At 45.0% G+C, this 24,051-nt stretch overlaps 1 protein-coding gene across 1 annotated transcript in view; it reads left to right on the top strand.

The window, feature by feature from the left end:
- ADSS2 (adenylosuccinate synthase 2) overlaps positions 1 to 24,051 on the top strand; it is a 65,275-nt gene that overhangs the window by 15,451 nt on the left and 25,773 nt on the right. The window contains exons 4-8 of the mRNA XM_085889715.1: positions 7,773 to 7,823; positions 9,185 to 9,251; positions 17,353 to 17,460; positions 21,828 to 21,909; positions 23,303 to 23,429. Coding sequence (XP_085745841.1) covers positions 7,773 to 7,823; positions 9,185 to 9,251; positions 17,353 to 17,460; positions 21,828 to 21,909; positions 23,303 to 23,429 — 435 coding nt within the window. The remainder of the gene's footprint in view (positions 1 to 7,772; positions 7,824 to 9,184; positions 9,252 to 17,352; positions 17,461 to 21,827; positions 21,910 to 23,302; positions 23,430 to 24,051) is intronic.

The following is a 24,051-nucleotide window of genomic DNA, read 5'->3' as shown; positions in this document are numbered from 1 at the left end:
CAACCGCTCGTTGGACACACAGTCCGACCAGCGATAGCCAAGGATTCTCCGAAGAGACCTGGTACCAAAGGAATTTAGTTTCCATCTAATATCCTTGGTCAGAGTCCAAGTCTCGCATCCATAGAGCAAGACTGGGAAGTACCAAGCACCTGAAGACTCGGACTTTCGTACTCCTGCACAGGTACCGACAGTGCCACACCCCATGATCCAGTGAATCCATGACTCTCCAGGGCTGACCCAGATATCTATTCACCTCTGGCTCACAGCCAGCGACACTTGAATATCACTGCCAATGTAGGTGAATCTCTCCATGGCCTCAACATCCTCACCACATACAGGTACAGACAAGATAGCAGCATCCAAGATGTCATTGAAAGCCTGGCTCTTAGTTTTGACTCAGGAAACATGTAATCCCAGTGGCTCCGACTCCTCATTCAGCATCTTGAGGGCCCCCAAAAGGATATCTAGAGTCTCCGCAATGATGACTGCATCATCTGCGAAATCAAGGTCAGAGATCTTTACATTCCCAAATGATGCAACGCAGCTTGATCTCTCTGACATCCTCCCCAGAATCCAGTCGAAACAAGTGCTGAAAAGTGTGGGGGCCACTACACACCCTTGACGAACTCCAGGAACAAGTAGAAATAATTCGGAGATGGTATCACCACGTCACAGCACTATCAGTACCAGAGTATATAGGGTGGCCATAAAATGTGGAAACATAGATAATAATATGTTGTACTGTTGCAGTTTGGTCGGTTGGTCTTTCTGTCTTCTACCGACTCCTCTCCAGCCTTGCCCCCCCCGCTCTCTCTGCGATTTGTCCCCACCACATTTCCACAGGGCGCTCAAGGTCCGCCAACAACCCCCTTCTGGTAAAACTACCAAAATCACGAATCACTGCTCATCTTCACTCTTTCATTCCTCTTTTTTCCCGCCTTTGGAATAAACTTCCTCACTCTATTCTTTCCCATTCTTCCCTCCAGGCTTTCAAAACAGCTGTTCACCACCACCTCTTATCTTCCCCCATCCAAATCCTCGATCTTTTCTACCCCCGAATTTTGACAAATTTCCCTGACAATATCTGCTGCTCTTCCTTCGCTCCAATTGGTTCTTCTGACCACGTCCTTGTTAAAGTGGACATCTCTCTGGCTGTTATCAGAGAACCACCTCACCACCGTCGAGTCTGGCATTTCACTCAAGCCGACTGGCAGGGTCTCCGAGCAGCCATCAAACTTACAGACTGGTCTCCTATCACTTTCTCAAACATCAACTCATCCTGGGAATTCTTTCAAAGAAACTTGCTCTCCCTCATGCACAGATTTATCGCCTCTCGTGTTCAGTTGTCCTACCCTTCCTCCCGCCCTTGGTTTACTGAAGCTTGTGGCGAGGCAGTTGTCCTGAAACAACTTGCCTTTGCCTCATGGAAAGCAAACCCAACTGAGGGCAATCTCAGTTCTTTCCACAAAGCTCGGAACAAGTGTGTATCTACCTTCAGGAGAGCTAGAAAACAACATCTTTCTCATCTCAAGTCTGAACTCTCAAACCTCTCTCCCTCCTCAAAATCCTGGTGGCGTTTAATCAAATCTGTTTCTGGTGTATGTTCCCCCTCCATCCCCTCCCTTACCTCAAATGGCCGCACTGCTGATTCCACACGTGATAAAGCTGAATGTCTAAACTCGGTGTTTGCAGCTAAATCTTGTGTCCTAAACCCATCACTATCTCTACCCACTTTACCCAGTCGCACCCAACTGTCCCTGGACTCTGTATCCTTTTCTCCTGACAAGGTGGAGAGCTTGCTTTCAAACCTCGAGTCAGATTCTGCAACCGCTCCAGACGGCATCAGCCCACGTGTCCTCAAAGCCTGCTCTTCTGCTCTTGCTCACCCTCTCTCTGTTCTATTCACCCTCTCATTTGCCCAAGGTCATCTGCCATCTGCTTGGAAATCTGCTAACATCACTGCCCTGCATAAAAAGGTGCAAAAACAGATCCCTATAACTACAGACCAATCAGCCTTCTCCCAATCATCAGCAAGGTGATGGAATCCATCATCGCCTCAGATATGAAATCCTTCCTCTTCTCCAATGGCTTGATTTCCAATCATCAATTTGGTTTCAGACCAGGTCACTCTACCCTGGATATGCTGCTTCTGCTCTCCCATCAATGGATGGAGGTCCTCAATGCCAGACAGGAAATCCGAGCCGTATCCCTGGACATATCACGTGCTTTTGACACAGGCTGGCACCCTGCCCTACTCACCAAACTCTCTTCCCATGGTATTCAAGGCCATCTCCATTCATGGCTCGCAGACTTCCTCTCCTGTCGCAGTCAACGTGTGGCCCTAAATGGAGTTCTTTCATCCCCTCTTCCTGTGCAGGCTGGAGTTCCTCAAGGTAGCGTTCTGGGCCCTGTTCTTTTCTGGTTTTCATCAATGATCTCTCGGACTCTCTGGAAAATCCTCTATTTCTCTTTGCCGACGACTCCACCCTCTGCCGTACCATCTGTCATCCCTCAGACCGGCAAGCAGCAGCTTCTTCACTCACTGCAGATCTGGATAAAATCACAAACTGGTCCAACACGTGGAACATGTCTTTCAATCCAGACAAATCTCACACTCTCACTATGTCTCTTCGAAAGGACCGTTTACAAAACCCCCCATCCACTTTCTCAACAATCCTCTGGAAGAAGTCTTTTCTTTCAAGCTTCTAGGTCTCACTATCTGCCATGACCTTTCCTGGGAAAGTCACATTTCCAACCTCGCCTCAAAAGCCAGTCGCCGACTGGGAATCCTCCGTCGTGCTAAGTCCTTCCTCGGCCCTCTTGAGCTCCTGACCACTTACAAAGCTTTTGTCCGTAGCCTGATGGAGTACTGCTCTCCCCTCTGGGCTGGTGCTCCTGCCTCCCACCTTTCTGGGCTTCACGCTGTCGAAACCAGGGCATTTAAGATCATCGGCATCTCCCGCAATGAAGCTGAGTCTTTGGGCCTCTCACTCAATCACCGCAGGTTGGTCGGTGGTCTTTCTGTCTTCTACCGACTCCTCTCCAGCCTTGCCCCCTGCTCTCTCTGCGATTTGTCCCCACCACATTTCCACAGGGCGCTCAAGGTCCGCCAACAACCCCCTTCTGGTAAAACTACCAAAATCACGAATCACTGCTCATCTTCACTCTTTCATTCCTCTTTTTTCCCGCCTTTTGAATAAACTTCCTCACTCTATTCTTTCCCATTCTTCCCTCCTGGCTTTCAAAACAGCTGTTCACCACCACCTCTTATCTTCCCCCATCCAAATCCTCGATCTTTTCTACCCCCGATAATCCACCCAAGCCCACTTCCTTCATTTCTCCTACTTTCCTTCCTGAAAGTCCCTGAAATGTCCATCTTCTCTTCGCCATGTTCCCCATCCCATCCCCATCCCTCTTCCTTCCACAGTTCACCTAATGTGTCTGTTCCCCACTGTTTTGTCCCTTCCACTCCCGCCCCTCTTGTCTCATGCCTCCTTGCTGTGAGTTGTGTGTTAGCTCTCATACGAGCCTCGACCAAGGTATACAAAAAAAAAAAAAAAAAGTTTGAAGATGTCCTTGACGAAAGACGAACGTGTTGAGGTGATACTGCTGAGTCGATGTGAGGGCTGGTCATATCGACGGATAGCGGAGCACTTTCAGCGAATGTCATTCCTGGAAGAGCTGCCATCTCCCACAGCACAGTGGGGAAGCTGGTTCAAAAATTCAAGGACACAGGCAGTAGTGTGTTGGACAAACTATAAATGCTGCATTAAAATGCACCGTGTTCATTGCAATTTTGCGCAGCGTATTGAACTGTGCATTTCTCATGAGGGACATCACATAGAACATGTCATGTAATGTCATTGGACACATCATGTATTGTAATGTAATGTCAAGAAACCATTTATAATGTATATTCGCCTTTGTTTCCAGACTTTATGGCCATCCTGTTCAGACATCAGATTGATCAGTTTTGGTGGCACCCAACGAAAACCAAGAATCCTACAGAGGGCATCCCGATTCACTGAATCAAACGCTTTGTAGAGATCAACATAGGCTGCAAGTGAAGGTGGATCACAGTTGATTGGATGGTCAGCAATCGGGATAGTCACACCCCTGACAACCAATTCAACAGCTAGTGGGTCAGCCTGATTCAGCCGCTCAAAGTAACCAGCCCAGCGGGCCTTCACTTTGGACTCCTGTGTCAAGAGCCCACCACCCTCTGCTCTAACTGCAGTACACCGAGGGACGGGCTTGGAGGAACGCAATGTGCGAATTCCCCTGTAAGCAGGACGAGACTTACTTGAGCACAGGTGATGCTCTACCCCCTCACAGATTCCTCGCACATAGGTTTCCTTGTCCTCTCTCAGCACACGTATGGTTTTACGCCTCAGCCCCCTGAACAGCTCAACTCTGCCATTAAGCCTGGCTCTGCGACTCTGCGACTGATCAATGGAATCCAGTGTCCCTTGGGAGACAAAATTCTTCTTCGCCCTACGGTGAGTTCCAAGACATCCACCAGCAACATCAAGGACGGTGGTCTTGAAGGCACTCCACAACTCTTCAGGATTTCCCAAAGCATCCAGATCCCCCAAATCTCCACTCAGCCTGTTCGCAAACTCCTCAGCTACCCTCTCATCCTTGAGCTTGCCAACTTCCAGTCTAGGCTGGGATAGTACCATTCTCCTGGATTTAAACTGCAACTTCAGAATTGCTACAACAAACCGGTGGTCAGTATTGAGGAACTGAGCATTCCGGTGGACACTGCAGTTCTGGATCATCCTCCAGCGACCATCAACGAACACATGGTCAATCTCCTTTGTCACACCGCCAGCATTGGGATACTAAGTGCAACGAGGAGCCTGTGCACACTGAAACCATGAACCAGCCACCCTAAGTCCACGACTTCTTGCCATGTCAAGGAACTTGGTGCTATTCTGGTTCACAGTTGCAGGCCCATGAGGAACAACACATGTCTCATAACTATCCCTATCAGTGCCAGTCGATGCATTGAAATCTCCCAAGACAAGGCGATTGTCTCGCCTGGGGCACTCATCAACCACAGACTCGAGCGTGGCATAGAATGCGTCCTTCACGGTGAGATCACTCGCCTCAGTTAGAGCATACACAGAGACCAGGAAAATGACACCCAAGGAGTGACGAATTCTTCGTCTCATACGCTCATTGACCTCAATTATCATTCGAGTCAGCTTGTTGGACACAGCTACAGCAACTCCCTGGGCATAGAAACCATTAGAGTGACCAGACCAATTGTAGGTGTAACCACCTGCCATGATCTTGCCACTATCCAGTCTCTGAACCTCACAGAGTGCTGCAATACCGATGTTCAAACACTTGAGCTCAGATGATAACAGAGACAGTTGATCATCCTCTCTTAGGGATGGGACATTCCAGGCACCCACTCGAAGGGATCGCCTCAGTTTAACCCAAGGAGACTGCCGTCTGGTGGCCGACACCTCAGCACCACTCCGCCACACACTACTGCAATCTGATCCAGGAAGTTTACCCTGTACTTTTCCTCCTATCAACAAGGAATGGGGGTCCCAAAGGCTTTGCCCCAATCCCGTCATCTCGTGAGCTGACCTGAGAAGGGCAGCAGCACAGGAGGTACTCCCACGGAGAGGGTTTTCAGTTTCCTTTGCATTTGTGGGTTTTGCGGAATCAAGTGTTTTACGGTGGTTGGAGTGCAAATCCTGCCACCAACCTCCTTTAAAAAAAAAAGTAACCCAACTGCAGGAGGATGTCTGCAGACACAGGTGGGCACGAGATATGGATGGCTGTTGGCTCACAAGGAGCTCCTCCGTCCTTTTGACAGGTATTGTTTTTAATCCTGCTGGGTGTCCATATCATACACCCTCCTCACCAGAAAACCTGGTGGCGATGACGGTTTATTCCCCGACAACCCGACCAGGCCCGTCACCAGGGCTCAGTATTAAGGGGGACATATGAACTGGATGGGGGAGCACAGTTATAATATTTAATATTTTTGATAACCCGGTATGCTATTGTATTCATGCAGCATTGACGCATCTATACTGAGGTTGCCGTCGCATACTAACCAAATTGATCTCAGCTAGATTTAATATGTTCCGATGTTTTTGGCCTAAAATTATTCGAATGCAGGAGAGCCGCAACAAACTGGCACATTCACAATGCAGATATTTAATGATTAGACAATTGGCACTAATTCAGGTGCACTTATACAAGGTGTTGTGAAGAATTGGCATTATAAAATTAATATACCAGAGATACAATGACTGAACGGGGGAGGTTGGCACCGGAATCAGTGCACTTTCAAATAAGATACAGTAGGCTATGACCTGCGATCATCACGTTAAACTACTATCAACAGCAAATACGACCAGCCTGAAGATACCACAAAGTCCGCATTTAAAGCAGTCAATTACACAGAGGTAAGGTTATGCACAAATCACTAGATATGGGATATGCAAAGCACCAAACACAACATTTAACTTAAACATCAGAAGTACAAAGCAGCCGACCACGGCGCGTGCTGACAACAACCACACTGCAACCTTTTTCCTTTTCTTAGCAATTTTTGTAAATCCATGTCTTTGTCTACTGCTGCCAGCTAGCGCTCTCCGTGACTCGTCCCTCGTGACTCGTGTCACTAATGTCCCGACTCGAGAGATTTGACGGTTGACGGTATTATTTATTAAATGATGCATACACCAAAAACAAGTTTTATCTGCATAATTTCAAATGTAAGCACGATTGCAAACACACATTTTTAATTTTTATTAGAAAATTACTTTTGTAAGATGGAGGGTTGTGAAGGTCACGCGGTCCACTTCATCTTTAGTTATGTAAATTTATGTCTTTTCCTTATTCATGTTATCATATTATGACTATCTTACATTTATACCTAACTTACAACCAATCAGGTAACGTGCTTAATAGGGCCTCCATATCGAAGATGCTAATTGGTTATTCCTTAAAACTAAATGAGCCATTATATATATATATATATATGTATATGTATATGTATATGTATATATATATGTGTGTATATATATATATATATATATATATATATATATATATATATATATATATATATATATGTATATGTATATGTATATGTATATATATATATAACCACCCACAGTATCGACATTCGACACGAGGTCTTGCTGCTGGCTTGGCTGCTGGCTTTGGTGCTTGCGTTATTATCTTTTATCTTGTGGGCTTGGACTGTATTGTCTTGCCAATTGCTTTTGGCGATGCGCTGGCAAGCGCACACTTATCTCTTGACTGTTATTCAAAGAAGGCTATTATTAAAGAACAGTTTATCCACGAAGGCCTTATTATTCACCACGTTGAACATCTGGAATAAGGGTTTTAGTTCACACAGGTGAACTCTTAAACAGCAAGGAGTTCACAGTGGGCGCTCGTCCTTAAACACTAAGTTGTTCACAGGGTGCAGCAGGGCATGAATGGGTGGTGTACAAGTGGGGGGGGGGGGGATATTGTATTCAGCTTCTGTCTCTCTGTCTGTCTGTTTGTCCGTCCATCACGCAATCTCTTAAACCATTGGGCAGAAATTCACCAAAATTTGTCGTTATGATGACCACATGGCACGAAGGTGCAAGAGCAGTGCCATCTTTTCCTCTGCCTCCTGGGTTCTGACCTTTGAATGGTATTGTTGTTTGTCACATCATGGGATGTGTGTTCAGTTGGGTCCACCAAACAGGCCAACATTGCTTGACATGTTTCCTTATTTCTTGCAGGGCTGATGAACTGGGACAAAAGGCTCGTGATTTCTGACCGAGCTCACATCGGTATGCATTTTCTACGTCACAAGATAATTCGCCGGTCTTTTAAAGCTTTTGATTCTTCCTCAAAAGAAGGACGAAATACATTTGACCTGATGTTGGTGTAACGTGTGAATGAATGAAATAAAAACTGTGATGGTGATGTATTCCAACGTCTTCTGCTTCCTGGAGCTAATACATGTTGCTAAATCAAAATTAGATTGATATCTATGTCTTGCTTTGTCAAAAGCTACGAGTAAAGCAAAAATGCGTGAACATTCGGTGTCGATTAGTTCCTCATGAATGGAGCAGTTTCTTTGTGATCACCGGAACGAGAATGTGTAGCCAATGTTGATTATCCTGGGTGAGTTCTGCTCGAACAGGCCCGTGGCACAGAGATGGCCAACTGATCTCCCTCAGGCGATCCAGGGGTCCCTCCCATCCCTGACGTGTAGGGATGTAGAAAATGGCAGCGTTTATATGCTTGAAACATTTTCCTTCCCCTCTCATTGGCGTTGAAACCATTGAGTAAGCAAGTTTTTCATAGCAAGTTGACACGTGTTGTTTTTTGGAGGAAAGGTAAACAAAGTTGCACAATTCGATGGGGATACGCTTTGATCGGTTTACCTGCTAATGTCGTATTAAGCAGCTCATTTTGGACAATCCCCCGACAGGATGACACAGAGGTAGTGGATATGATTACCAATCCGACCTTAAACTGTCAGATTGGTGCTTTTCAAGCAGGGCGTTTCATCACATGGTGCGCTATCCCTTAGGTGGACGTTATGCTGGAGACACTTGTGCTAACATTAGCTGGTGGACGTTTTATGATCCCACGGTGTCTTCATTGGCACCCTGAACAAATTACAAATTCCTACAATATCCTCTCTCCCACCCTCTTTGTGTTGATTTACTTATGTGCGAACCTGTCTTGGGCGATTCGTCTTAACAAAAGTCTACTATGCCATGATGGCCACCGAGGTTGGCGCTGGTCTCTTGTTATGAATTTTGAAGCATTAAGTTTTTCTCGATTTTTGGAAATTTATTGATCAATATTTAATTGTGTGTGTGTGTGTGTGTGTGTGTGTGTGTGTGTGTGTGTGTGTGTGTGTGTGTGTGTGTGTGTGTGTGTGTGTGTGTGTGTGTGTGTGTGTGTGTGTGTGTGTGTGTGTGTGTGTGTGTGTGTGCGTGCGTGCGTGCGTGCGCGCGCGCACATATAATATCTTGTCACATGACTCGTTATAATGTGATATGTGTGATATTCTCTCAACAAAATTTAAACTCATTTTGATACGTTACTGGTAACGCGCTATTTGTGCATGCTCGTGTTAAATGTTTTTGGTGATTTGTGAAAGTTTTTCTTTCTTTTGTATTTGGATTGTTTGCAGTTTTTGACTTCCACCAAGCTGTCGATGGGATGCAGGAGACGCAGAGGCAAAAGGACTCTGGAAAAAAGTTTGTTCCTCAAATCACGGTTGTGCTTGGTTGATGAATTTGAATATTTGATAACTGTCTGTCATATTTTGAACAAAAATGTGCGTGGAGGTGGGGTGGGGGGGTAACCACGCGATTTGTAAATGACTCTCCGAATCTGCGCGACTGTGTTTAACAAGAAAAGATTGACTCTTGGAATCGTTTTAAAACTGATCATTTTGATGTCTCTCAGGTTTTATTTTGTTGTGGAAATGATTGGGAGGAGTTCAAAAGTGTTTAGTATATAACTAACAAGGAATAACAAGAAAATCCAACACAGGTGGAGGCCATTCAGCCCACCATGCCTGCACGAACACCACACCAACCCATCTACACATGATCCAAGGAAGAAAACGCAAAAAAAATGTTTTTAATTAACGAAATTAATATTTTTGGTGGGTTTCCCCCCCCCCTTTTCTTCCCCTCAGAGGAGGGGCATGGGCTTGGTTAAAACACACACATCAACCACACAATCCCCCTTGACAAGACCCCCACCAACAGCACTCCGTATACACATGCACACAATCACCCATCAATGCTCAAACTACCTAAAGTCCTGTCAACATCCCTCTACCCCTCTATCTCCATAACTTCCAGGTACCTATCTAATTATAATTTAAACTTATTGACTTTCTGCTGCCACTACCTTTCCAGGGAGGTCATTCCATGCATTAACTACTCTCTGAGTAAAAGTTCCCTGCCTTACTACCGTCTTAACTCTCTCCTTCTTTACTCTCAGCCTATGGCCCCTGGTACTATCACTGTATACACTGTTGAATAATTCATCAGCACTTATTTTATCTCGACCTTTCATTATCTTAAACATCTCCATCATATCTCCTCGTAACCACCTCCTTTCTAGTGTATTTTCCTTTGTTCTTTCCCATTCCCAACACCTTACACTTGCTCAGGTTAAATTACATCTGCCCAATCTATGCAAGTATCAATACTTTCCTGAATCTGATCACCACCCCCTGTGCTATCGACCTCACCTCCAAGCTTTGTATCATCTGCAAATTTGGAAAGTTTACTCTTTACCCCATTATCCAAATAATTCATACAAATAATGAATAGTACTGATCCCTGAATAGTACTGATCCACTACTTACATCCTCCCAGCAAGACATCCTCCCACTCACAGCCACTCTTTGCTTCCTATCACTAAGCCAGTTTGCAATCCAATAAGCTACCTGACCAGCCGCTCCACAAGTCCTCACTTTGGCTAACAACCTCCGATGTGGTACCTCATCAAATGCCTTCTTAAAGTCCAGATATACTATGTCCACTGCCTTTCCCTCATCCACCCAATCAGACACTGCTTCATAGAACTCTGAAATATTTGTTAAACAGGAACTACCTTTGGTAAACCCATGCTGACTGCCTTTAATTAGTTTGTATTTATTTAAATGGTTCCTCATCTGGTCCTTAATTAGTCTTTTTTTTTTAACTTAATGTCAATTAATGCCTGTTTTACTAGTTTTTCCTTCACCACCGAAGGTGAAGGAGGTTATGTTTTCACCCCTGTTTATCTGTTTGTTTGTTTGTTTGTTTGTGTACAGGATATCTCAAAAAGTTGTGGACGGATCTGGATGAAATTTTGTGGAAAGGTTGTATGTGTGACAAGGATGAACTGATTAGATTTGGTGAAGATCCAGATCCGGATCCGACTACTGGAATTTTAAAAGTGATACTTCATCATTGAGAGATGGGGCTAAAGGCGCTGTCACACCTTGACGATTTAGCCAGCAATGGCAACGTATGAAAATGTATGTAAAACGTTGGCGTACGCTGAAATTGTGATGCTTTTTAAAAGTTTTTGGCGTATTCATAACGTGTTGGTCGTATGCATAACATATTAGTAATGGGCACAGAACGTTTCGTTGTCTTATAGATAACTTATACCAACGAATGCTTAGCCTGTTGTCGGCATTCACAACCTATGCCCAACGATAGTTTAACTTAGGCATAGCGTGCTGCACGTATCGCCGACAAACTCGTGGCGTAGCCTGTTAAAAACCTGCCGTACGCCGATTTAAATCATAACCGCTTGAAAATTGAAAGTGTTAACCACGCAGTCACACCTTGTCGATTTAGCCAGTGTATGCTGACCTATGAAAAATTTTCCGAACCAAGCTGACACACGTCGAATACGTTATGGGTAAGTTGTGTATACGTTAAGAGCACGCTGAAAAACAATGAAGTATGCTGTCATATTTCGTGGTACGTCTCGTACGTCGTGAAATTTCAAGCATGCTGAAAATTTTACGACGTACTCGCCGTATGGCTCACACGTTCCGCTACATTGGGAATAAGATGTAGGCACGTTATGCGATCGTTGACGCACGTGTCGACACAAGCTCCTTGTAAGTTACTCATAAGTCGAAACACGTCGAGGTAATGTTTAGCATACCCGAAACTTATTTTCTCCATCAAGGCACATTTTCTTTTTTTCTCCTTGGCTCCGTGAAGGCACGTGACGAAATATCTGAAGTTGTTGTTGTTGTTGTTTGTTTTTTTTTTTTTTAATTTTTTTAGTCTATCACGAATTTTAAAATATATTCGGGAATTTGATTTTAAGTTTCGACGTCGACGTGACAATATCCTCAAACAGAAAATATTCACAGAGGAGGAACTAAGAATAAGACATGAGCAAACTGAAGAGGCAATTGGACGTGACGTAACGACACGTGACGAAATATCGGAAGTCATTATTGTTGTTGTTGTTTTTTTTTTTTTTTTAAACGCTGCCAATACGCCATTATACGGTTGCTGGAAATTAGAAACATGTTCAGTAAGTTCTGTGGTCGTCCCGAAGACGTCAATCAAATACGTCTACATATGTCAATATGCGTTGGAGGTACGTTACACATAGGTTCAAAGCACGTTACTCATAGGTTATAAATAAGTTTTGGGTACGCTAAGCATTACCTCGACGTGTTTCGATTTATGAGTAACTTCCAAGTAACGTGCCTCAACGTGTGTCAACGATCGCATAACATGCCTCGACGTGTGTCAACGATCGTGTAACGTGCCTACAACACGTTACTCATAGGTTATAAATAAGTTTCGGGTACGCTAATCATTACCTCGACGTGTTTCGACTTATGAGTAACTTACAAGTAATGTGTGTCGACGTGTGTCAACGATCGCATAACGTGCCTACAACTTTTGGCCAGCGTAGCGGAACGTGTGAGTCATACGCTGGCATACGTCGTAAAATTTCAAGCATGCTAAAATTTGAGGACAACCGCAAAGTACAACGATTAAAGCCAGCGTACTACGACGTATGGCACTGTTTTTCAGCGTGCTCTTAATGTATACAAAACTTACCCATAACGTATTCGACGTGTGCCATTGTTTTAGACAAATTTTTCATAAGTCGGCATACGCTGGCTAAATCATTAGGGTGTGACAGTGCCTTAAGAAGGATATATAGCACGATATCTGAAAAAGTTGTGGATGGATTCAGATGAAACTTGGTGGATGGGTTGGGTGTGTGACAATGATGAACTGATTAGATTTTGGTGAAGATCCAGATCCAGATCCGGATCCGACTACGAGAATTTTTAAAGTGATTCTTCCTCATTAAGAGATCGGGCTAAACTAATATATAGCACAATATCTCAAAAAGTTATATTATTGTAATATAAGAAGTTGTATCTAATATATCAAGGAAAAATTGATTCAATTTTGGTGAAGATCCGGATCTGGATCTGGATACGAGAATTATTTAATTTTTTAAAAGTGATTCTTCACCATTGATAAAAAAACCAAAACAGCCATTTTGCAGCCATTTTTCCCTGCTGAGCAAGGGTTAGCTTTTTGCGGGCTCCATGCAATCATGGTTCCCTTCTTGAGGCAATGTTTTATGGCCGGATGCCCTTCCTGACGCCGACCCTGGTCGCCTCTTACGACACACAGGGATATGGTACACCTATTCTAACCGGGGCCTACACCGGGCCCAGTACACTGGTACTCACTTCGCCGACCTCGGAAGGATTACAGGCTGAGTCAACCCCCTGGTGTTAATTCCGTGGCCAATGGGGCTCGAACTCAGGACCCGAGGATCCTAAGCCACCATCTTCACCGCAAAGCCACCACCAGGCTACCCCCTTGTAGTTTCTTAGTATGTGTTATCTTAGTTATGTTAGTTATCTTAGCACAAGTGTGAGGTGAATTATTATTTTGATTTTTTTTGTGACAGAAAATCTGTCATTATCCATATTGCCACCAGACTCTACCGTCTTCTAATGTTTGTGTCTAAAACTGCTTCTTCCTTTAAATCCTTTTTTTAATGTCCTTTCCCCTTTGTAAATGTCTGGCATGTCCTTTTGAGAAGAACGACCTTTCGTGCCGCGAAAAGCACCAATTTCGGCGCCAATCGGGTTCCGGGGAGCTTTGGGGAGAAGCGCAGAGGTTTGGCTTCTGCGCGAGTGATGCCTGCACAGCCAATGGGTGCAGAGTGCCTGAAGTCGGGCGACATCACGGGGTGGGGCGTAGGCAGAGACTATATAAAGGCCATTGCAAGCCGCGTGAGGCGAGACGCGGTTCGTCGGATTCGTACCAGCCAACTGGGACTGCCTGACAATGTCAACAATATGTTCAAATGGTAGCCATGACAAAGTACATCCTTTTTTAATAGTAATGGAACATGCAAGTTTATTTATCTTTCCAAGTTATGTCACGTGATGTGAAATGCTTATTTTTGTGAAGGAAAAAACATTTGGGATGTATTTTGATTGAAAAAATAATTATTGAACAGCAACCATTGTAATGAGTCAAATGAATATGCTCGTTAAATATTGTAAGCATGGAGTGGTTAGTATTTACGTACAAGATGTTTGGTTCAGTCAGATGTAGGTCATTGCATGTTCGTGTTTTTCAATCGTTTGCCAATTGACATCTCCCCACTCCATCTCATTCTGCACCACTAGTGTAGCAACATAGCAAACCTGTTGTGCATTTTGTGATGCAAGCACCAAATTTGGCACAAATCTACATTAATATATTGCGAACATTTTCAGATATTGGGCCACTTGAAATTCTCTCTTTATGTCCGCCATATTGGATTTCAAAATGGCCGCCACTTGAAATCTACATTTGCTATTATCTCTGGACGTAATGCAGCTATTGACTTGATTCTGGGATCTAAATGTATTTTTGGGGGCAAGGAATCCAATGGTACCATTTTCAACTTGTTGTTGTTGTTGACTCATCGTCATGTGCAGTCCCCTTCACACACACAGAGGGCTGTGCACTGAAAGGCAGCCTTTTTGCACTTGCAGCGCCTCACACACCCTTTTTTGCACTTGCAAGAAACCAGCTCAATGCAGCTGTGAGCTGCTTCAGTTAGCCTGGTCCAGTAAGGTGTGTACTGTCCTTCTCCATTCCTTGACCAACCCCAGTTGGTTGGTGGAGGGAGCTCTGGTGCTGGCAGCAGTATGTGACCCCACACATGTCCACCTTGATACACTGCCCTCTTGACATGTTCCTCCAGAGCTGCCTTCGTTGGAGGGATGAGCTGCACATTGTTCTTCTTTGCGAAGAGTTTCCTCCTGGCCTTGTCAATGTCTGTGCATTTGCTGGTTCGATCATACAACAGGATCACGAACCTCTCGATGATGCGCATTGCATCGTCTGGTATGTCACGAGGTGTAGAGGACAGCAGCAGCAGCGCCTCAGTGAGTTCTGGCAGTACCGTCCAGACTGCCCACGCAGTCTTCTTGCCAAGTCTATGAAAACTAGACACAGTGTCGCATCCAGTTAGAGTGTGGAACATTGGCAGTGCACGAGCCTTTCTCGTCCCAATCCAGCTGCTATTTCGTGTGCTGCTTGGTATCGGAAACTCTGGCCTGTTCCGAATGCCAGCCACAGTTTGTCTTCTGGTTGCAACTCCTGTGCCAGGGACACTGCCAGCACCACAACATCGGTGTCTACAGTCCGGATGAGTATTGCATGGTGTCCATGCTGGACTGCGTGAAATGCATGCAGCAACATCCGACTGTCAGCTTCTTCATGGTTACATGGGGCGAGTGAGGTCAGATCTGGCAGTAGTGGCTTGCTGAGCACTGCCTCTCCATCAGTAATGATGAGTTGCTTGTCCTCCTGGTCAAACCATTCCATGAGAGCTGCTGAGAGGAACCTGAACAGCTCGGTCTTGTTGCTGTCCACTCGTAGGAAGTTCTGCCAGTTTCCTGGTTTCCTGTTATTCCTGGTATGGCACCACACGTCTCCGCACACCTTGTCCCCGCTTTGCACGTGTACTACCTTTCAGTGAATCAGCAAGGTAAGTATCCCAGACCAGATCCAGGCGTGACACTGTTTGCAGCTTCGTGGACATATATGGGATGAAGATCTGTTGTGCATACTCTTCAAAGGTCTTTGATGCAGCCGGCTTCAGCATCTGGACGATGGCTGCTCCATCAAGCACACTACAGGTCGTGACAGGAGTCTCTGTCTTTGAGTCGGAGACTTCTTCCAAGCATGTGAGGAGATCACTCTTGGTACCAGTGCAGAGGCTTCCACCATCAGACAATGCAGGAGGACATGCCTGATTCTCGTGACAAAAGAACTCCTCAAGGTTTCCATCCCTCGTCTGGCAGCCAATGTACAGGCGTGCGAAGAGTTCACGGTCATTCTTGATGGAGGCGAGCTGTTGCTGACCTGTGCTCTGGCTTCTTGGAGTGGAAGTGCTGAACACCTTCAGCTTGTTACGAGGAATGGGTGCGTCCACTGCCTTTGTTCTGTCCAACAGACACTCTCTGGTGAAAGCCTCGAACTATTCTTGGCCAATCCTCTTGGCATTCATCACGGTCTCCACAGCAGCAGGATCTTCGATCTCCTTTGTGTCCAGTTTGACTGCATCCTGACTCTCCTCCTCGAATGGGTTGCCCATCTCCTCTATGACACCAACGAGAGAGCGAACATCTTTCACAAATGAGGCCTGTACACTTGGCGTCTGATCATGATGACGCGTGTCTGCTGTTTGCCGTCTCCAGTGTTTGTTCCCATCCTGGAATTCTTCGATCACCCTGGCAACTTCTGGTCCCGCAACCATCCAGCGACGTAGGGCACTTGGGTTGTCAGTGAGCCCAACTGCTCCACCGTCTCCTTTGATGCAGGCATTATTCTGCTCATGTGCCTGGTCAATCGGGATTGAAGAGAACACCCTCTTGTGTTTTCTGAACGGTGAAGTGGCTTTCCCTGAATTTCCTGGCGACATCTGGGTGTTTGATGGTGAGTTCGGCCATGTCCTTCAGGTGCACTGGTATCCACCTCGCATAGTGGGTGTGATCCAGTGCATGGAACCAGGGGACCAGCTCTGCCAGAGCATCGAGGTACATCATTAACGATCCCTGCCTGAGAGAACGCACAAACACTAGAACCAACAGTTCTAGTTCCAGCACGGTTGCCCAGTAGTGAAACTGGGGGATGTCTTCTCCTCTCTGGCAACACCAGTCTTCAAACTCCGGAAGGTCCTCTGCATCCCTGGTTTCTCCCAGACAGTAGTGGTTGTAGGCACGGTGTTGCAGGATGTACAGTGCTGCTGCAGTCACTTGATGTGAATTTATATTTTAGACTGCCAGTATATATGAGCTTGTCTGAGTTGTTACTCGTGATTTAGTATAGTTTTTTTAAAATTTATATTTACAGAACTAAGACATTCTTTTCAAAGTACAGTATTGTTTAATCCAATAATTGCCGAGATAATTTCCAAATAAAATTATATAACAGACTGTGATAGATAATATTAAGTTGAAAATGGTACCATTGGATTCCTTGCCCCAAAAAACATACATTTAGATACCAGAATCAAGTCAATAGCTGCATTACGTCCAGAGATAATAGCAAATGTAGATTTCAAGTGGCGGCCATTTTGAAATCCAATATGGCGGACATAAAGAGAGAATTTCAAGTGGCCCAATATCTGAAAATGTTCGCAACATATTAATGTACATTTGAGCCAAATTTGGTGCTTGTATCACAAAATGCACAATTCTTTTGAATATTTGGGCTAAGCCGCCCCACTACACGTGCATCTTTGCTTGTCATGTTGAGTGTTGTCATGTCTTGCACTGTGCAGCTTGGGAACCACCAAGAAGGGCATTGGGCCTGTGTACGCAGCCAAAGCTTCACGCAGTGGCCTCCGTGTGTGCGACTTGCTCGCTGATTTTGATGACTTCTCCAGACGGTGAGATCTGCAAGTGATTTCTACTTTGTTTGCATTGATGAAAATAATTTTGGTTCCAAGGGGTGTAACCGTTAACCCGGTGTTCTGAGTTGTGGGTTGAGCCGACTTTTACTTAGATGCTTGGGTTTACAGGTGCCATGATTGTGTAACCGGAATGTACATATGAAGAGCTCTTGCAGGCCTGTTCTGAAGGATGGCACAGAGTTCTTCGTTGTACCAGCTCATTTTTGGCGCTGAAATGTGGCCCTGAAGCTGTTCCTGAACAAGGAAGAGTTTGCCGTGTTCACAAGGCACTAGTGCCTAATAAAGGATGAACGCCAGACCAAGGGTCACTTTTCGATGAACGAGGTGACAGAAGGCAAAAAGGCAACGTACTGGTAGTGTCGCCACAGCTGGATACAAGAAGCGAGGGAATGGACTAACAAGAATGGAGGGGGAGGAAACGCCAGCATGCGAGTCAAAGCGAACATGAGCTTGACTGGAGGGAAACAAAGGAGAGAAGGAAGAGAGCATGCAGTCTTGCAATTATACGAGCCCGAGGCCGAGAAAAACGCAAACCCAGAATCGATACAACGGGACTAAAGGCCCGGTCACACCTTGACGTTTTAGCCAACGTATGCCGATTTTTGAATTTTTTTTTCTAAAACGCTGGCACACGTTGAATACATTATGGGTAAGTTTTGATAACATTGAGAGCACGCTAAAAAACACTGCCATACGTCGTTGTACTTTTTGGTTGTCCTCAAATTTTTTCATGCTTGAAATTTCACGACGTATGCCAGCGTATGACTCACACGTTCCGCTACGCTGGCCACAAGTTGTATGCACGGTCTGCGATCGTTGACAGACGTCAACACATGCTACTTGTAAGTTAATCATAAGTTGAGACACGCCGAGGTAATGTTTAGCGTACCCGAAACTTATTTCTAACCTATGATTAACGTGTTGTTGGCACGTTACGCGATCGTTGCCACACGTCGACAGACGTTACTTTTAAGTTACTCATAGGCTGAAAGACGTCGGTATAATGGATCGTCCTTGCGTCAGCGTCCACGGCCACGGCCAGGACACTTATTTGCTGCATTCTTCAAACTTTTCTTCGGCATGACGAGGATGTTCACACTTCGATGTCTAGCTTGGCTATGATTCCAATTGTCCATCGGCAGCGTCTATTTAAAATAGTCGAGTTTGAGCGTTTTAACACGTTCAGAAGAAACGCTTCAAATTTCCAAACCCCAGCGTCAAAAAAAAACAAAAAACAAAAAAACAAAAAACAAAGGCGAGTGACAGCAATTTAAATCGTTCATTGTAAACAATGAAAATAGCTGAGTGGTACCGTTTAAAAGTCGTTGAGTGTAAAAAAAAATCCAATTGTTGAGCGCAAGCGTCTACTTTCAATAGTGGGGTTTGAGCGATTTAGCACGTTCAATAGAAACAATTAAAATTTCCGAGCGCCAGCGTCAAAAAACAAAGGCGAGTGACAGCAATTTAAATCGTTCATTGTAAACAATGAAAATAGCTGAGTGGTACCGTTTAAAAGTCGTTGAGTGTAAAAAAAAAAAAAAAAAAAATCCAATTGTTGAGCGCAAGTGTCTGCTTTCAATAGTGGAGATGCAGCCATTTAAATCGTTGAGTGGCAGCCTATGAATAGCAAACCCCACGTCACCGGCAAAGATAAACTGCCGCACGATATGGATAAGTTAGGCTATCGTTGGGCATAGTTTGTGAACGCCGGCTTCACGATAATTATTCGTTGGTATATCGTATCTATAAGTAATCAAAGCGCTCTATGCACATTATTAGTTCATTGTGCATTTGTCCAACCCGTTATGAATAGACCTAAATCGTAAATACAAGCTATAGCTCATTGTTGAAAAAGCCCCATAAAAAAAATTAGCCGCGAAGAACTTCGAACAATGGTGAAAAGACGTCTCCTACCCGTGGACAAGCGGACGCAAGGACGATCCATCATAACCCACACCCTCCCCCTCACACTCACCTACTACTGCCAACATGAACAAACTACTACTAATACTAATACTAATACTAATACTGATACTGATACCGATATTGTTACTGCTGACATGGACATCGACTCAAAAAGGACTCGAAAACACTGTTGGGTTCCCCTTTTATGAACAGCATTTTTATATACCAATTCCCAAAACCGCTGGGAACACGTCTTTACATGGCAGTTGTAAGCTAGAAACACGTTAATTTATTTTTTTTTGTCGACCGGAAGACGTCATTGGAATACGTTTACATACGTCGATGTGTGTTGGGACTACGTAAAGAATTGGTTCAAAGCACGTCAAACATAAGTTAGAAATAAGTTTCGCGTAAAAAAGACATTACCGCGACGTGTTTTGACTTATGAGTAGCTTATAAGTAGCCTTTGTGGACGTGTGTAAGCGTCCACATATCGTGTGTAAAACTTATCCCCCATCGCATGCGGAACGTGTGTCACACGCCGAGTACGTCGTAAAATTTTGAACATGTTTAAAATTTCTTGACGTACTCTACTTACTACGACGTATGATAGCGTACTTTAGCGTTGTACTCACGTATACCAAACTTACTCATACCGTATTTGACGTGCCCCAACGTTTTAGACACATTTTTCTTAGGTCGGCATACGCTGGCAAGATCGCCAAGGTGTGACCGTGATGTTGACACTTCCATTTCTACGGCAGTTATGATTCGAATCGTTGTGCGTCAGCCTTTTAATAGGCTACGTCACGACATCGTCGGCGATGCGTGCAACGCGCTATGCCTAAGTTAGACTATCGTTGGGCATCAGTTGTGTAGGCCGACAACAGGTTCAGCATTCGTTGGTATAAGTTATCTATAACACAACGAAACGTTCTGTGTCCGTTACCAATGCGTTATACATAAGACCAAGTCGCTATGAATACGTCCGAATCTTTAAAAAAAAACATCAAAAGTTCAACGTAAGCCAGCGTTTTACATACATTTTAATACGTTGCCATCACTGGTTAAAACGTCAAGGTGTGACCGGGCCTTAAGCTAGTACGGCCAACACACAACGGATTCACAATGCGACTAACATTACATTACTAACTAACAATGCGACTAACAGACATAACAGTCCTCGACTTGCCGAAGGATTCCGTTCCTGGGACCTTTGAGTTGCATTTTTGCACAAGTCAAATTTAATTGAGTAAAATCTGGAAAAAAGGAAAAGAAAAGGATTCGATAATTAAATGAACATTTACATGTGCAGTACAAACATAACTTGGGGAACAAAGGAACGCTGAAAGGCAGAGGAGGGAGGCCGAAGGATGGGCCTACTCTGGAAATTGATGCATGTATAACCTCTGTAGGAGGAGAAGGGTGTCGAAAGACAGAGATTCGAAGCTTTGCAGCTTGAGAGGGTTATGGATTCTGTTTGGGGCTCGATCGATTATTATTATTCACACAAACGCGAGTGTCATCTCATCTCGTCCGCATTCCTTCTTTCACTGTCCTTCGTGCTTTGCCGATTCATTTGTCTTCGTCATTCATTCTTTCCTGCATCTTCCGTCTCCGTCCTTTTGCTCTTTCGTATTTATTTGCCTTCTGCCCTTGCGCACCTCCGATTTTGCGTTCCCACGTCCGATAGCTCCCTCGCTGGAGACTCATGAAATACATGCCGTGAGTGATGTCACTGCCCCCACTGGGAAACACCGGTGTTGTGGCTGTGTAATGAACATGAGGGGAGCGAGCGCAGAGGGTCCCGGCTTCAGTCAGGATGCGGGAGCCAGAGTTAACAAGTGTAAAGTGTGTAGAGGGTCCGTCCTGTCCCCCCCTGCACATGCAGCAAGTAGTGCCAAACTGGGCCGTACGTAAAGAAGCAATGTGTCAAGAATTGACAAATCTCGAATGTTTTATTTTAATGGGCACTTCCATAAAGTCTAATTTACGTATGTGGAGATTACAGAACTCGAGGATTGCGTGTACAGTTCAACGAGACGGATCCAGTGCGGTAAATCTCGCTTTCGTAGATGGTCACAGAGCTGAGATAGCCATCTGCACTCTGAAAGAAACCACAACCGGAAACAGTAAATTATTATTTGTGGTACAATCGATACCTTATCTACTAATTTTGGTAAAGTTGACTTATTTTATATCTGTATGCTGTTTACTCCTGTGTTGCATGCATCTATGAACTTTGTGAAGTGTTGACAGCTCCTGTAATGATTACAACAAAATGCTAACCTTATTTTTGGGGGGTTGGGTGGCAATTGATTATCTCATTTTGGGAGGTTGTTTGGATTTAAGACTGACACATTTGGCTGACGAACTGGCATGATGTGGACTTGGTTTTTTTTTCTGGATAGCATATCAGATCCTATTGTTTCCTGCAGGTTTGAGGCCTTGGTAAAACAGTACCAATCCATGTATCCCGGTTTGGAAGTGGACACCACGAGCCAGCTCCAGAAACTGAAGGTTTGCCTGAGGCTGCTGTAAGGGCAGTGTCAAATTGTTTATGTTAACAGATTTGCTGCTCAGGATTTGTCCAAGCTCCTGCAGAAATGTAGTTTGTGAAATGAACCTCTGGTTGTCTCGTAGACTCTGCATTGTGTATAAAATGCCTTAGTTTGAGGTGAGTTGCACTGTACTTCACATTCTATTTCTTTGTGATTTTGATCCATTAATTCAAGCACTTCTGTGGATTAACGTTTACCAACCATATATGTCTTTCAAATGAGAGCATTGTTATTACAAAAGTTAAAAAAAAAAACCAAAAACATGCGAGTGCGTTGGCACCTGCTCCATGTCTTGCATGAAAATTCCATCGCACATTTTGTCCTCCCTCTCACCTGTGCACCATTTGTTCTCCCTCTCACCTGTGCACCATTTGTTCTCCCTCTCACCTGTGCACCAATTGTCCTCCCTCTCACCTGTGCACCATTTGTCCTCCCTCTCACCTGTGCACCATTTGTCCTCCCTCTCACCTGTGCACCATTTGTCCTCCCTCTCACCTGTGCACCATTTGTCCTCCCTCTCACCTGTGCACCATTTGTCCTCCCTCTCACCTGCGCACCATTTGTTCTCCCTCTCACCTGTGCACCATTTGTTCTCCCTCTCACCTGTGCACCATTTGTTCTCCCTCTCACCTGTGCACCATTTGTCCTCGCTCTCACCTGTGCACCATATGTTCTCCCTCTCACCTGTGCACCATATGTTCTCCCTCTCACCTGTGCACCATTTGTCCTCCCTCTCACCTGTGCACCATTTGTTCTCCCTCTCACCTGTGCACCATTTGTTCTCCCTCTAACCTGTGCACCATTTGTTCTCCCTCTCACCTGTGCACCATTTGTTCTCCCTCTAACCTGTGCACCATTTGTTCTCCCTCTCACCTGTGCACCATTTGTTCTCCCTCTCACCTGTGCACCATTTGTTCTCCCTCTAACCTGTGCACCATTTGTTCTCCCTCTAACCTGTGCACCATTTGTTCTCCCTCTCACCTGTGCACCATTTGTTCTCCCTCTCACCTGTGCACCATTTGTTCTCCCTCTCACCTGTGCACCATTTGTCCTCCCTCTCACCTGTGCACCATTTGTCCTCCCTCTCACCTGTGCACCATTTGTCCTCCCTCTCACCTGTGCACCATTTGTCCTCCCTCTCACCTGTGCACCATTTGTCCTCCCTCTCACCTATGCACCATTTGTCCTCCCTCTCACCTGTGCACCATTTGCCCTCCCTCTCACCTGTGCACCATTTGTCCTCCCTCCCACCATTAGTTGATCTGTTTTTGTGTTGGTAGGGGAGGGAGGGAGTTATGATCAAGATCTTTGATCACACATTTGCATGTGTTGTGTGCACACTTGTACGGCAGGAGTACAGTGAGCGGATTCGCCCCATGGTGCGTGATGGAATCTACTTCATGTATGAAGTGCTGCACGGTCCACCCAAGAAAATCCTTGTCGAAGGTGCCAATGCTGCCATGCTTGACATTGATTTTGGTGAGTAACTGCACGAGGCACGACTCTCCCCAACTCCCTTAGTATATCTGTAATAGCACGATTCTCGGCATTGCACCAGCAGTAACCGAGCCACGGTGGCATTTTATACGGCCCTACAGGTTGCCCGTGACCACATACTCATCGGCCATGTGTGATCCATCAGTGAAATGGCAGCTGCTTGCAGTTGGGTCTGTTCAAGGCAAACATGCTCGCTGTCATACAAGGCAACTTCTGCTGTTGCGGCTAACATTAGCCAGAGCCGTGATGGTATGCCAACAGGAAATGCGATGCCCTTCAACTTTATCTTGATAAGTCGGGGGGCATGAAGCATATTCCATGTCACATGAAACTTGTCGCATGAAAAGTTTTCCATCCCAAAATTTTCAACTTGTGCGTAAAATTAAACAGAAGAAGAAGAAAGACTACTCTTTCAGGGTGACTCATGGATAGGCGACAGAGTTAAGGTGGTGAATTTCTGCTTTGGCTAGGCAAGCATAATCTAAAACTCATTGAAGTCTCTGGCCTATATTTAGAGACGGGCCTTAAGGGAACAAAATCTGTGGTATACTAACCTTCTCAGTGTGTTAACAGCTTTTCTGTTGCCCTTAGGCAATGAACTGCG

The sequence above is a fragment of the Eptatretus burgeri genome, chromosome 7 (genome assembly GCF_056783735.1).
Source record: "Eptatretus burgeri isolate ZD-2024b chromosome 7, Ebu_testis_v1, whole genome shotgun sequence".
NCBI classification, from domain to species: Eukaryota; Metazoa; Chordata; class Myxini; order Myxiniformes; family Myxinidae; genus Eptatretus; species Eptatretus burgeri.
Note: the sequence above shows the minus strand (reverse complement) of the source record. Positions and strands in the feature narration are given on the sequence as shown.